This window comes from Gossypium hirsutum, chromosome D10 (assembly GCF_007990345.1).
Source record: "Gossypium hirsutum isolate 1008001.06 chromosome D10, Gossypium_hirsutum_v2.1, whole genome shotgun sequence".
Taxonomy (NCBI): Eukaryota; Viridiplantae; Streptophyta; class Magnoliopsida; order Malvales; family Malvaceae; genus Gossypium; species Gossypium hirsutum.
In genome coordinates, this window is record NC_053446.1 from 67,867,295 (window position 1) to 67,883,349 (window position 16,055).

Below are 16,055 nucleotides of genomic sequence, written 5' to 3' on the forward strand. Positions count from 1 at the left end.
GAGTGTTTCTCCTATTGCCTAAAAAAAGAGAATTGGTGATATTATCATTGTGAGGATGAATATGAGAATCCTGAGATTGAAGAGATATTAGCTTCAACTTTTCATCAAAATACTGAAATAAGTACATAATATTCTTTATAGAGAGAACAAAAAAAGATGAAACAAGCACACCCAAAATGAGTAGCAATCTTAGTTAAATCGTCTAATCCCCCAAGCTGATACAAAAATACCAGCAAAAAGTATAATGTGGCTGAAATGCATCCATAAAACTGGGGTCAACCTTACTACAAAAAGTTTTCATGTTTGTAATTCCCAGTGCCAAACATGATGCACTTCAAAATCAACACTTAGGTTATAATGTGAAATGCAACAGTTCAATAGTGGATTTGCAAAAACTGAATAAAGGAAAGTGGACGCCCCCATACTCCAATAGAGCAACTCAACCTACAATGAAAAAGGCATTTCCATAGTCACTTTGTAAAGCATTAGTTAAAGCCATGATGAAAATAGAAGAGTAAAATACCATTTGGTTTGAATTGAAATGAAACTGAGCTTGTCTCACACGGACCCCAACTGATCAGTAACCTCGACCGCTTGAGAATTTTGAACATTCTGTACGTGCGTGATCAAAAGAAACAATTATAAAGAAAGGTAAAACCAACGTTTTCAAAAGTTAAACACTTTAAAATGATTGGTACCATTTCATCGAACATATGTTTTATGCTAGTGTTAAGATCGCCTTCCCACTGCAGTTCACCGTCCTCATCTCCTGTTAAGTTCGCTGGTTCCAGCCTTGGTGTGCTTAACTCTCCTTGACAGAAATTCTTCATTTTGGGGCACTTTTTCACCTTCACGGTTTCCAAGACTGGGAACTCCAACAAGTGATGCGCCAAGGAAAAGCTTGCTAGACTTGGCAGACAACTTAGTTTCAAATACTTCAGTTTGGGGAAAACAATGTTGCCTTGTATTTCTTCACCCTCACATGCTATGATTTCTTGTATCATCTCACAATCATCTATGCTCAGGCTTTCTAGTAGCGTCAGGCTCTTTGCTGTCGCGCATGCCATTAGATTGATGAATCCATGGCATCTTGAAACTTCCATACTTAATAGATTTTTGAAAGACAACAAAAATGGCTCTAAAGTCTTTAACGTTAGCTCTGGAAGTTGAGACAACCTTAAGGCCTCTAACTGATCGCATGCCGATGCGTGCCTTTCCTCATTGATGAGTCCTTCAAACAAAGTCTTTAATGTCAACTCTGGAAGTTCAGACAAGCTTAATTCCTTTAACTGAGAGAACGCTGATGTATCTATTTCATTGTGGAAGAGTCCTTCAGACCGGACTAATTCAGAAATGGAAGCATTGTTTATAACAAGCTTCTGAAGGTTTGGTAGTGAGCGAATGAAGGAATATGGAAGAGTAGTGGATGTCTCAGGAAAGAATTGGAGGTTAAGAAGTTCGAGGTTTGGGAAACACAATGAGAGTTGTCCATCACATATCCCCTTCATCATATCACTCGTCGTCAGTGTTAAATCTTGTAAAACAGGGAAAGTGTCCTGGACACCAACAAATATATTAAACATGGATTAAAGAGTTTTAAATTTAAGTAAGAGAGAAGGTGAGAATATTAGTTAGTTAAAAAGGCAATTTATAGGTAATCTCATTTGATTGGATATAATCTCGAGTAATGAACATGGAATATCAACTATCAGTGAGCATACCTCATTGACGCAAAACAAGGGTTGTTGGTTTGAGATTTGAACCTCACCAAATATCTGTGCTTTGGGGCATTCAATAACGTCCATTTGTTTCAAGGATGGCCATTGGCTGGTATGCATCCTAGAGAAGAAACTTTTCAATCTCGGCAACTTGGTCGTCACTGTTTCTGCCATAGTAGACCGAGTAGCTGATGTTGACTGTGACTCATTAGCAATGAGTCCTTGCAGCTCAATTATTTCTTCTAACGAATCACAATTCTGAATCCGCAACTTCTCCAGACGAGGGAAAACAACCTAATAAACCATTTGATAGGGTTAATAACTGAAAAATGTTGAAATGAAAAAAATTAATGAAAGAAGTAAAAGGAGAAGACTGGTAAAGTAAAAGAAGAAGAAATGACCTTTTCATTGAGGACAGCAGAGTCATTTGTTTGTGTAGGTTGGTGAATTTGAGGTTCATCTCCACATACAGATTTAGAGATGAAAGTTTTCAGCAGAGGACATTTTTTTAGCGTTAGCTCTTTTAAGCATGGGAATTCAGAGTAATTTTGAAAGCAGAAATTTGTGAGTTTGGGAAGGTCTCCCAGTGACAGCAACTCTAGTTTAGAGAAAATCGTATGATTCCTCCATTGATCTTCTGCACCCAATCCATCCGTGAAGATTACTTGTTCCATCACATTACAGTCTTTAATTTCAAGACGTTGGAGCATGACAAGATCTTTTAGTAAGAAAGACGGAAACAGGTACTTCAAATTGTGACACCCTTCCACCTGTAAGTGTTTGAGAGATGAGGAAGATGGGTGGTGCCATATCTCATGAATGTTAATGGAGGACAAAGTCAGATACTCCAAATTGGGAATGACAACCTGCAGACATATATAAATGTCATAATAAGATAACATAACTCTTCCTTCTTTACATACAAATACAAATTCAATCAAAATGAGAAGAAGAAATGATAAATTGTAGAGAAAATTGAAACATGGACTGAGTTAAGTGATAAAATGTAGAGCTGCATAAATCTAACATCATTCAACCGCCTTTCTTTTTCTATCCTTAAATTACACTTTCATTATCATTTACATTATTTATTTTTCATTTACGCTTTTATTTTATTTCACTAATTAATTAACAGAAAAATCAGCAATTTTCACTTCTTCATTCATTCTTTAATTATGGTTTGAAGGTTTTTTTTATTGCTGTAAAATAATTAATATATTTTAATTATGTTTAATAATTTTAATAATATTACTTTATATTAATTACATGAAATAAAAATACACTATATTTGTCACATATTTATTTATTAAAAGGCTTAATAAGACATTTGATATCTGAACTTGACACTTTTTCTTAATTTAGTATCTAAGTTTTTTTTTTATGTCTAATTTGATATCTAAACTTGTTAAACATTATACAAATTACTCCATTATACTAATCGTGTTATTCCTCAATATGATACTTATGTTTTTTCTTTCTATTCTTATAATCAATCAACCAGTTTACCTCGAAACCGTTACGAAAAATGATGTGGCACTAAAAGACCAATTCGCCATTAACCTGTGGCATTTCTTATAAGAGTCTCACACCCAATAACAATTTGACACATGGTAACATTATAAAAATATATTTTTAAATTTTTAAAAATAATATTTTTTAAATTCATTAATATTTGAAAAATAAAAATATAATATATATTTTTTGAAAAATAGAATTAATTTTTTTGTTAAATTAAAGTTAATTAACATTTTTTTAATTAGGTCCTAAAGTATCAAGTTTAGGTATTAAATTAGAAAAAGAAAGAGTCAAATTTAGGTACCAAATGTTATATTAAACTTATTTAAAAAATATAATTATTTATTTTACAATTTATTAAAATTAAAACAAGTGGTTAAGTGTAATGGTAAGGTACGTTGCACTCCCAAAAGAAGGAACTAGGTTTGAACTTTAGAGATGACATTATTAAGAAGGTAGCCATGAATCCGGAACATAAACCATAAAACGGATATAAAAATTACCAAAAAAGAAATTACTAGCTTCTCTAATGTTAAGTGATTTTACCTATTTAACAATTTTTTAAATAATATATTTTGAATTATTGTAATTACTGTAAAATAATATTCATTATCCAAGCTATTGAATATAATTAAAATATTTAATAATATAAATGATATTATAATAAATTTTGAAATCACAATTAAAATATTTTTATTATATTCAATGTTTTACTTCCTATAATTAATATAAAGCAACATAATTCAGAATAATAACACATATCATTCACGTTTAATAAAAAAAATTTCCTAATCGCCATTAAAGCATTCGTACAAATTATAAAGTATTGATGTATTATAAATTAACTTGACAGTAAGTGTATATTTAAGATGACTAAAAAGGCATGGAAAAGGGCCGTGAAAAGATTTTGTTTGATATTCTTCATACTCAACAACCTTATTCATTTCTATCTTTTATGCTATCAATTCCCCCACTATTTATCTAATACATTCTCATCATATATGGATTCTCATCAATTCATCAAATAGAAGGAGAGAAGATATGAATTATTTAGTGCACATAAATATTGAATATCAAACTCACCTTGTCGCAGAATAAAGTTGTAGTGTTATCTCCCACGCCTTGCTCGCCAATCACTTTTTCACTCTCTCTTGAAATTGAAGAAGAAAATGCCGTCATTTTTGGACACCGAACTATCCTAATACCACTTAACTTTGGAAATTCAAGAGCTCGACTTCCCAAATAAAAATTTGTCAAGTTGGAACACGCCTTTATTTCTACAGAGGAGAGCTTAGGAAATGTGAACTCATGTGTTGTTGCTTCCTCCTCGTCTTCCCTAATCACTTGTTCCATTGTATCGCATTCTTGTACGTTTATCCTTTCCAATTGCTTGAGGCTCAAAAGCATAGACGAGGTAAAAATGTACTTCAAGCTGCTACATTTATAAAACTTTATTTTGCCAAGGAATGTCAATTCCAAAACTGCTCGAGGGCTTTTTTTCCATATTTCTATCAACTCGGGAAACGTGTCAGAGATGGTCAAAACACCTAGGTAAAGGCATCCAACCTAAAACAACAAATTCCTCCATATTAGTACATTCATAATTCAAAAATAAACACTCTTTGTTAGTTATTCAACAATGAAAGAATAGGAAAGAAAATCGAGCACTAACATTCATTGTATCAGGACAAGGAAGCTAGATAGCATTATGAATTAACTCCGTACCTTTTCCATGTACAACTGTTGTATGGTGGTATTCAAGTCACCTGCCCAACACCTATTCATGTAGAGACTACCCTTTTTTACACTTTGTAATTGTGGGGTGCTTAAAACTCCCTCAGAAAAGATCTTCAATTTAGGACACCCTTCCACAACTACTTCTTCCAAACAAAGAAAGTTGAAGGTGTAACTTCCAGGACAAAAGCTTGTGAGGCTCTCTAAATTGCTTAGTTGTAAACATTTCAAGTTACGAACCACAATCGTTTGATGGTAGTCTCCCTCGTTTGCCACTATTTCTGTCATTTTAGTGCAGTTGCTTACCTCCATTGTTGTTAATTGCACAAGACTCTCAACTATTAAGGGTGTAGCTAAGTTTGCCATCATTGCGCAATTTGACACCTTTAAAGTTGTGAGATTTTTAAAAGATAATGATGAGGCTCCAAGATTTATCAAATCATCACAATTCTTAATTGTGAGTGTCTGGAGGTTAGAAAGAATATGGCCAAGCTCCGAATCTTTCTTCCATATATGCTTAAGATTTTTGGAAGAAGTCAATTGCAGATTTTTTATTGGTGAGGGAGTCCCAACATCTCCCTCACAAGGGACTACATGTTTGAAATCAAAATTATCAAACTCGAGACTTTTCAGATTGTAGAATCTTCGGAGGAAAAAGAATATAAAAGGAGATCCACCATGATGCCCTTTAAGAACTTTAATGTGGGGAAACAAGTTCGGTGGAAACTGGCCCACATCACCAACAAGATCTCGTAACCGAAGTTGTTCTAGATTGGGAATGATCTAGGAAACCAGTTAAACATAAACAAATCAAGCTCAATGTTTGAGTAATAGGATTTTATTTAAAATTTTTAAGAAAACAGAACACCTTATGAATGAAAACTGATAAAAAACACACACACACAACTTGAAAGTCGATTGAAGAATAACAAGTTTGAATAAAAAAGGATAAGCAATCATTGTTTCTGATTTTAAAAAAATAGGAAGAATAATGTAACTTAAAAATATAATAATTCATGACAGTTGTACTTCCTTAATTGCTTTCAAAACAATAACCTCTTCTCTAACCCACTTTCCATCTTACATTTTTCTATGGTTAAATGCTTAGATTAGAGTCCAATTTTTTAGGGTTGCTCATAGGCCTAACATTTATAAAAATATTCAAATAAGAAATTTTGATGCATTTCAACCTAATTTGAGTTAAAAAAAAAAGATAAACTTTAACATATTTAGAATAAAATACATGATAGTCAAATCAAATATTGCTTGAAAATAATAAAAATATAATTTGAGACTTAATATACACTATTTGAAAAGCCTTTATTTGAGCACTTCACAAAACAGTTTGATTCTTATTTAAGCACTTTCAAAACATTTTGGTCCTTATTTGAGCAGCTTTCATTTAAACATTTTTATGGCTATCAAACCAATGTAAGATTCAGTTAATTAAATTGCATTATTATGTCATATAACATAACATGCGGTTTAGATGATGAAAACAAAAATATTTGGAATGATATACGTACCTGTTCAGTCAACATTGCTGCCTCCCCATTTCCCTTTCTTTCTTGCATTAATCTAACATCTTCTAAGGCCACTATCATTAGCAAAGCAGAACTATTTGTGCTCAATGTTTTCAACATGGGCCACAGGATTGTATGTTGCCCTTTATAGGGACATTTGAGCTCTTTTAAGTCTTCAACCACAAGTGAAGACACTTTGGGAAACTCAAACCTCATAGGCTGCTCCTCTACTCCTTCCCCTTCTGATACAATCTCCTCCACCCCACATTTTATTATGCTTAAATCTTCAAGTTGTAGAAGATGTTTGACTATTGACGCTGGAAATAGAATTTTCAAACTCTCACACCCTGAAACACTTAATTTTCGTAGATTTTGAAAAGAATCTGATGGTAGGTCATTTTGAAATATCATCTTCACATTACTCAACTGGAAGATCGTCATGGTTTCCAAGCTAGGAACAACAACCTATTCATATATATATATATATGTATATAATGCCCATTTTAAAGTTAGCTCATATATCGCAAGCAAAAAAACAATAAAGGACAAATCAATTGAATTATACAAGTGTAAGACTAATGAAATAAATCACCTTCTCATTGAAGAGAGCCTGCATGCCGGACTGATTACTTAGTATATATATATATGTATATAATGCCCATTTTAAAGTTAGCTCATATATATATATATATATGGATTATCACCATTTATATACTCATCAATTCATCTAATAGAAAGCAAGAAGATGTGAATTATTTAGTGCACATAAATATTGAATATCAAACTCACCTTGTCGCAGAATAAAGTTGTAGTGTTATCTCCCACACCTTGCTCGCCAATCACTTTTTCACTCTCTCTTGAAATTGAAGAAGAAAATGCCGTCATTTTTGGACACCCAGCTATCGCAATATCACTTAACTTTGGAAATTCAAGAGCTCGACTTCCCAAATAAAAATTTGTCAAGTTGGAACACGCCTTTATTTCTACAGAGGAGAGCTTAGGAAATGTGAACTCATGTGTTGTTGCTTCCTCCTCGTCTTCCCTAATCACTTGTTCCATTGTATCGCATTCTTGTACGTTTATCCTTTCCAATTGCTTGAGGCTCAAAAGCATAGACAAGGTAAAAATGTATTTCAAGCTGCTACATTGATAAAATTTCATTTGGCTAAGGTTCTTCAACTCCAAAATTGCTCGAGGGTTTTTCTTCCATATTTCTATCGACTCGGGAAACTTGTTAGAGATGGTCAAATGATCATTTCGGCCATATAATTGTCCCTAAAACAACAAATTCATCCATATTATTACATTCATAATTCAAAAATAAACACTCATTGTTAGTTATTCAACAATGAAAGAATAGGAAAGAAAATCGAGCACTAACATTCACTGTATCAGGACAAGGAAGTTAGATAGCATTATGAATTAACTCCGTACCTCTTCCATGTACAACTGTTGTATGGTGGTATTCAAGTCACCTGCCCAACACCCTTTCTTATCGAAACTACCCTTTTTTACACTTTGTAATTGTGGGGTGTTTAAAACTCCCTCAGAAAAGATCTTCAATTTAGGACACCCTCCCACAACTACTTCTTCCAAATAAGGGAAGTTGAAGGTGTAACTCCCTCGACAAAAGCTTGTGAGCCTTTGTAGATAGCTTAGTTTCAAGCATTTCAATTTACCAACAACTATTGTTTGACGGTAGTCTCCCTCGTGTGCCACTATTTCTGTCATTTTAGTGCAGCTGCTTACCTCCATTGTTGTTAATTGCACAAGACTCTCAACTATTAAGGGTGTAGCTAAGTTTGTCATCATTGGGCAATCTGACACCTCTAAAGTTGTGAGATTTTTAAAAGATAATGAGGAGGCTCCAATATTGATCAAATCATCACAAGACATAACTGTGAGTGTTTGGAGATTAGAAAGAATATGGCCAAGCTCTGAATCTTTCCTCCACATACGCTGCAGATTTCTGAGATCAGACAAATTCAATTTTTTTATTCGTGACGGAGTCCCAACGTCTCCCTTACAAGGGAGTCCATCTCTGAAACTAAAAAGCTCAAGATCAAGACTTTCCAGATTGCAGATTTTTCTCAGGAAAGGAAATATAGGAAATCCATCCCCGAAGCCACCATTCACTTTAAGAACTTTAACGTGGTGAAACAAGTTCAGTGGAAACTGGCCTTCATCACTAAGACGTCGTAACTCAAGTTGTTCTAAATTGGGAATGACCTAGGAAACCAATTAAACATTAACAGATGAAGCTCAATGTTGATGTACATGCTTAAATAAAACCAATGTACAGGAATAGGATTTTTTTTTATTTTAAGAAATCAGAATAGCTTATAAATGAAAAATGATAAAAAAAAAAACACAACTTGAAAATAAAAAAGACAAGAAATCATTGTTTCTGATTAAAACAAAAGGTTTTAAAACGCTAATATAATAATACATGACACTTGTACTTCCTTAATTGCTTTCAACACAATAAGCTCTTCTCTGACTCACTTTCTTTCCATCTTACATCCTTTAAGAGGTATAAAAATCTTCAAATAAAGTCTTTACACGTATGAGTAAAAAATAAATGAATTTTAACGTATTTAGAATAAAATATATATGAGAATTGAATCAAATATTACTTGAAAATGAAAAATAAAAAATAAAAATATAGTTTGAAACCTAATATACAACATTTGAGAAATCCTTATTTGAGCACTTTTAAAAAGGTTCTTATTTGCGTACTTTCAAAACATTTTGGTCCTTATTTGACCATTTTAAAAGATTTGATTCTTATGTGAGTAACCCTTTATTTGAAAATTTAACCTTTTTTATCCTTGTTCGGGTGTTTCTTTCTATTTTTTTCCAAAAAAAAAAAAAAAAGTAAACTACACTTATGGTCAATCTAAAGTAAGATCTATCTTATTTTGATCACTCTAATTTTTTTTTTTTCTCAATTTAACCACTCTAAATAAGATAATTGTACGAATTAATCACTGATGTTAAAATTTTCATTTTATTTTAGTAGATTGTTGGTGTAGCATATCAGTCCATTGAACGATTTACATGTGGCTTTTTTTTGGCTTTTAACTAAAGAGTTAATGGGGGGAAAGTTTTGGACTAATTATAGGAATGTCCTATTTTTTTTATGTACTTTTTGAGATTTTTTTTATATTTTTTAATTTATATAACTATTTATTTATATATACATATTAATTTTTAGGTTCAAGACTAAATTGATAGAATATGTAAACATTGGTTGTTAAAATTATCAAAATGTTAGAATCAAGACTATTTATCACTCATTAACATTAAATAAGAGTGTGATTGATAAACCATTAAAAAATTTCATTTCATTGAAAATGACAATTTTCAACATTTAATTTTTTTAATTGTGTTTGAGAACCATATCACCATTTTACTTAATATAAAAATTTTAACAAAAAAAATGTTAGAACATAATAAGTAGATAACTATCTATCACTTAATGTGAAAAATAGTAAGTTGATTTTACTTTTGAAATAAATTATTTCCTATTTTTTTTTTTGAAAAATAAAAAAACAACTTTTTATTTAAAGATAATATGAAAGTATGAAAAGATAAATATTATCATAATAATATTAATTATAATTTAAAAGAATGAATATTATGTAATTACATAATTAAATTGGTGATCTGATTAAGGGTAATTCTAACTCAAGTAAAATGCTTAAATATAAATATTAGATAGATAGGTCTAATATAAGACTTCAGTTAATTAAATTGCATTATAACAACATAAGATGCATGTGATGATGAAAAGAAATATATTTGTAATGATATACATACCTCTTCGACCACCACAACTGCCTCCCCATTTCCCTTTCTTTCTTGGATTCTAACATCTTCTAAACCCATTATCATTAGCAAAGCAGAACCATCTGTGGTCAATTTTTTCAACATTGGCCACACAATTGCATGTTGCCCTTTATAGAAACATTTGAGCTCTTTTAGGGATGTAACCTCAAGTGAAGACACTTCGGGAAACTCAAACCTCACAGGTTGATCCTCTACTCCTTTCCCTTCCGATACAATCTCCTCCACCCCACAATCACGTATGCTTAAATCTTCAAGTTGTAAAAGATGTTTAGCTATAGATGCTGGAAATAGATTTTTCAAAATCTCACACCCTGAAACACTTAATTCTCGTAGATGTTGAAAAGAATTTGGTGGTAGGTCAGTATGAAATATCATCTTCACATTACTCAACTTGGAGATTGTCATCGTTTCCAAGCTAGGAACAGCAACCTATTCATATATATAATTCATGCCCATAAGAAAGTTAGCTCATATAATGCAGGGGCAAAAATTAAAAAATAAAAAAAGGACGAATTAACTGAATCATATAAGAGTGTAAGACTAATGAAATAAATAAATCACCTTCTCATTGAAGAGAGTATGCATGCCGGACTCAATACTGCTTTCACTAATGAATTCTTTTAATTTCGGGCAACACCCAATCGTTAGCTCTTTCAACGAAGGGAATTCGATATTATAATTTCCTGAGCAGAAGGAGATGAGGTTTGGAAGGAAATCCATACGCAGAAAGTTTAATCGGCGGAAACAAATCACATTATTCATTTCTTCTTCTTCTTCTATTTCCTCTGTAAATATTATCTCCCTTAAGGACTCACAATGCACTATCTCAAAGCGGTGGAGCAGCACCAGACTCCTGGCGACAGAGGGTGATAACAGATGCTCCAACTTGCCGCATCCACTGATGATCAACCTCCTCAAATTCGAATATGTCTGCTTGTGCCATATTATGTTGTTGTTAATGGAATGATGGAAAACAAGTTGCATACATTTACAAACAATTCTTTTCTTCTAAAAATCTAAATGGAAGGGAAACGAAAAGATAATACGTAACATAATTTGGAAATATGGTTTTCGATTTTAAAGAATTTTAGTTCGAACTGTGAAATCCAATTACATTTTCATAATTTTTGTGTATTGAATTGATTTTGGATTTTCGATCAGTTTGGATTAAAATTTAAATTTTGGGTTTAAAATTTATTTTGTAACCTTAAAAACCATTGGATAATTAATTATTTTATTATTAGAAATTTAAGGTTAGTGGATCAAATAATTATTTAATAATTATAACTTTTTGATGATGTCACTAAATAGTTGCAGTATAAATAAAAGTTGTAAAAGAATATATGAATAATGTCAAACAAATACCTGATTAATTAAAAGTGGTTGGGGCTCAAAACTCGTGGAACACCTTTCCTCTTGACAGCAAAAGCTAATAAGTTGCGGCAGCTGCTCAAGTGTTATGGAACGTAATTCAGAAAACTTAATTTTGTTCATTGTGATATATTGCACCTGCATACCATTTCGGACATGAAGAGACTGTAAATGTGGAAAATCGTTCCCTTTATTTAACTCTGCAAGTACATTCTTGATGCCTTCAAGTCCTTTTAGGTCTAGGTACAAATCTTCAGCCTTTCCCAGCAACATTTTCACCCCATTATCCAAACAAATGTTTGAATATAACTGGAGCGCCAATCTCCTTGAACATTCATGTCTTGGAGGCCAGTTGGATATAAGATGATCACCTACAAAAATCCTGTATCTGTTCAATGTCTCAATGAATCGATGCTTTGGAATCATTTGGATATCAGGAATACGAACATATAAAGTAGTTAGACGAGACAAATTGTTTAATTCATCAAGGCTTGCATTTCTCCTCTCGTTGTCAACAACTCCTTCATTTTCCCATTCAACAAAGCTTCCCTCCATATATAATTCTTCTAATTTAGACAAACTTGATAAGACATTTGGCGGGATGATTTTGAGTGCTCCACACCAACTCAAATCTAACAACCGTAACCGAGTCAATTGTGCTATCTTCTTGGGTAATTCTTTGATCCTTGACAAGGCAAGGTCAAGGATTTCTAAATTTTTAAGCTCTCCAATGATTGTTATGTCTTCAACTCGCCATCCTCTTAAACACAACATGCGAAGATTTATGAGGTTAATAATTGACCCCGGTAGGTGAATAATTGACCCCGGTAGGAAGGTAAATGAAAGTTCGTGAGGTAAATCCAAGACTTCGAGACTTTTAATTCGTCCGAAAAAATCGGGAGGAATTGCCACTGAATCATCATGGGCCATATGGAAAAAGGAAAGACCTGAATACTCCATCTCCCTAGGAAGCTCGGCTACAATTTGAGGACAAGGTAAGCTTATCACTCTCAAGCTGTTCATTTTCGCCTTATCGGACCACTCCTTTGGAATATGATCTCTCAAAACAAGCATATGGTAGTCCTTCGATGCAATAGCTAAAGCAGCATCCCAAACAACATCATGGATATCAAAGTGCTCATCATCATAACTATCAAGCAACAGGGAAGACGCTTTGAGATTAGCCACAACCGTCAATACTTCATTTCTAGCTTCTTCCATAGTGTTGACACCACCAAATAAACCCAAACCCACAGTATATCTCATCAACTTCTCAACCAGACCATTATGGCCTATTACACAGCAAAGCAAGAAAGTCAGCTTAACTTCCTCACTTTCTAAATAATTAAAACTCCACTCAATAGCTGAATATGCTGCAGCTATCCCCGTGAAGTTGCTTGATGAAGGCCTCTCTAGTTCTCGTAAAGCATTCTTCCACTCAAACAATCTTTTGTTTCTCAAAGCCCCTGCAACTGTCGCAATGGCTATGGGCAATCCTGCACATTTTTTGGCTACTTCCATAGCTATAGGCTTCAAATCGCAACTTTCAACACAACCGCCAGCCTTCTTCTTGAACAGGTCCCAGGCCTCCTTTTCATTTAGAAACCCTATTGCAAAACATTTCTGAGCATCCATCCCATTTGATAAAACATTTAGCTCTCTAGAAGTTAGCAGCAACTTGCATCCCTTGTGCTCATCTCCCAAAGGGATCCCAACTTCCTCAATATCAACCTTTGCCCAAATGTCATCCAAGACAACCAGAACCCTCTTCTCTTTCTTCAATCTTTCTCGTAGTCGAAGTGCCTTTACATCAGTACTCGGCTCCTCAAAATTCAAGCCCAATAACTCTGCAATTCTGTTCTGAATTTTCTCAATATCAATGGTTTGAGTTACTGTTGCTATGACAACCGAATCAAATAAATTGCCCTTGACCTTTCTAGCGATTTCTTTGACTAGCATTGTTTTTCCGATCCCACCCATACCGTGCACCCCAATAACGCTGACGCTATCATCATTTAGTGCCTCCATTATTCCATTCAAAACCAACGTTCTTGACTCGAAATCCTCGTACCCTTTAACTGGTGGGACAGCGATACCTTGCAGAGGCATAGGATAAGAAACCTCGTCAAACTTGCCCTGTTCAAGTAGCTCGGCAACAGCCTTCGCCTCCGCTGCAGCTTTCAGGCTATGCTTGTAACGAGTCCAAAAATTAGGACACAAACCAATGAAACACTTTTTCTTTGCTTTTTCTTCATCTTGCATCACTTTCTCTACTTGTTCAGTGATCTTCCTGTCCACTGCAGACAACCATTTGTCAACATCGCCTTCGATCTCTTTGCCGTTTCGCTCAGCTGCATCAACAGAATGCTGTACTCTGTCCCTTTTATCTTTCAGCTTCTCAGCCTTGTCCTTGAGGGTCTCAACATTTTGCTGATGATTGGAAAGGTATTTGACATGGTTTATGATAGGAGAAATCGTATACTCTGCAGCTTTAGTGAAAATAGAGCTAACGATGCCAATAACGAACTCCATTGAGAGAGCAAACAGCAAGTAAACTGAAAAACCACAGCCGCAACAGAAATCAAAACAAAACCAGAAGAAAAAAGTACAAGTAAAAATAAGTAAAAAGTAGAGCTTCTGTAAACAAACAAGTAAGACCAAAATGAAAGCAGATGGCGTACCTTTCCAAAATGAAAATAATTTGCCTTAACGGAGTAAAGCGAGTAGTAATTTGAGAAAAGGCAAGTCAATGAAAAAGTAAGCAAGTTTCAATTGTATTGTATGTTCAAAAAGCATGCATTACTTTCGCGGATACAACGAAAAAGTGAAGAAGACAACAGACATGATGACCCAACACGCCCATGCTTTTTCATTTATTGCAATTTTTTTTTGTACACTAATTGTGAAAAACTATTTTCATTTTTTTAAAATTATTCTCTCTTTAGTCATGTGACATTAATTCAATATTATTTTATACTCATTTTAGTCACCTAATTTTAATAAATTTTTATTTTGATCACTCATTTCATGTTTTAAATTAATTTTATTTTTTTCAAAAAAATATTTTTCTTTTTCTTTGCAACTCCATTTTCTATAAAAACCAAGATAATTCATTGAAAAAACTCAAGTTTTTCTCTTGTTAATGAATAAAAACTAAAATGAAATTGCAATAACATTAAATTAAATTTATTGGTGAGTGGCCAAAATAAAAACAATTTTAATCCTAAACCCTAAAATAAAAATAAATTTTAATAATAGTGCCTAAAATGAAAATTTTTATTTTTTAGTACTAAAAATAAAACTTTTTGACAAACTGTGACCAATTATATAGTTTTCCCTAAAATACTTTAGCTTGATTAAAATAGCCTTATCTTTTTTTAACTTTATTTTTTATTTATTAATTTACATTCTATTTTTGTAAAGGTCACGAAAGAAAGGAGCAAGGTGTGACCAATTATTGAGTTGGGGGCTTAATGGGAATACTAGGCTATTTTACTAAAATAGTCTAAAAAAATATTATATTTATAAAAATAACTCAAGTTTAAAAATAATCATGAAAATAATTATGTTTACAGAATAATCACCTATGATTGTCTGATAATTGTGTCAGATTTTAAAAAAATAATTTTTTGGGTTTTGGCCTGTTAATGGGCGGAACTCGTGTATTTTTTTAAATTGTATAATATTAATATAAGAAAAAAGAAAAAGAACAAAAAATTGGGTGCTGGCCTGTCAATGGCCTGCACCGAGTACAGCAGAGTAAAAAAAAATTTTTTTGGGTGCTGGCCTGTCAATGGCTGACACCCAGTACAGTAAAAAAATTCGAATTTTGGTCTATCAATGACCGGCACCAAAGTATGAAAAAAAGTAAAAAAATATTTTTTTTGGGTGCTGGCCTGTCAATGGCCGGCACCCAGTACAGTAAATTTTTTTTTTATTTTTTTTAAAAATATATATTTTTTAGTATTGACTTATTAATGACCTACACTCAGTACGGTAAAAAAATTTACTTTTTTTCCTTTGTACTTATTGTATGTTCAAAAAACATGTATTACTTTCGCGGATACAACTAAAAAGTGAAGAAGACAACAGATATAATGACCCACCACGCCGATGCTTTTTCATTTATTGCAATTTTTATTCGTACACTAATTGTTGTTGAAGTTAGGTAGCATTAAATGTTGGGTAAATTCCACAATTGGTCATTTAGGCATTGCAGTCAAAAATTATTTTTAAAATCTTTAGTCACGTGACATTAATTCAATATTATTATAGACTTATTTTAATCACCTAATTTTAATAAATTTTTATTTTAATCACTCATTTCATGTTTTAAATTAAT

General features: G+C 32.8%; 1 protein-coding gene across 4 annotated transcripts; it reads right to left on the reverse strand.

Annotated features, from left to right (window-relative positions):
- Positions 1-76: 76 nt before the first annotated feature.
- LOC107931795 (uncharacterized) lies at positions 77-14,552 on the reverse strand. 4 transcript variants are annotated; one of them, XM_016863725.2, is made up of 14 exons: positions 14,395-14,552; positions 11,708-14,268; positions 10,904-11,272; positions 10,313-10,771; positions 7,925-8,719; positions 7,280-7,765; positions 6,494-6,955; positions 4,959-5,750; positions 4,317-4,799; positions 2,120-2,584; positions 1,722-2,012; positions 699-1,556; positions 524-612; positions 77-444 (listed from the first exon to the last, which is right to left on the reverse strand). In XM_016863725.2, the coding sequence occupies exons 2-13, from the start codon at positions 14,243-14,245 to the stop codon at positions 559-561; spliced, it is 8,052 nt and encodes a 2,683-aa protein (XP_016719214.2). In that variant the 5' UTR covers positions 14,246-14,268; positions 14,395-14,552; the 3' UTR covers positions 77-444; positions 524-558. The 4 variants fall into 4 exon arrangements, with proteins under 4 accessions (XP_016719214.2, XP_016719215.2, XP_016719217.2 ...); XM_016863726.2 differs by lacking the exons at positions 1,722-2,012; positions 2,120-2,584; XM_016863728.2 differs by lacking the exons at positions 4,959-5,750; positions 6,494-6,955; positions 7,280-7,765.
- Between the last annotated feature and the right edge of the window lie 1,503 nt (positions 14,553-16,055).

Bases quoted from the DNA above. Each gene is read 5' to 3' on its own strand.
- LOC107931795 (XM_016863725.2), bottom strand. From the start codon at position 14,245: ATGGAGTTCGTTATTGGCATCGTTAGCTCTATTTTCACTAAAGCTGCA. The intron at 5,751-6,493 runs GTACGTATATCA...CTGGTTTCCTAG, and splicing joins CAGCAATGTTGACTGAACAG to ATCATTCCCAATCTAGAACA. The intron at 2,013-2,119 runs GTCATTTCTTCT...ATGGTTTATTAG, and splicing joins CTGCTGTCCTCAATGAAAAG to GTTGTTTTCCCTCGTCTGGA.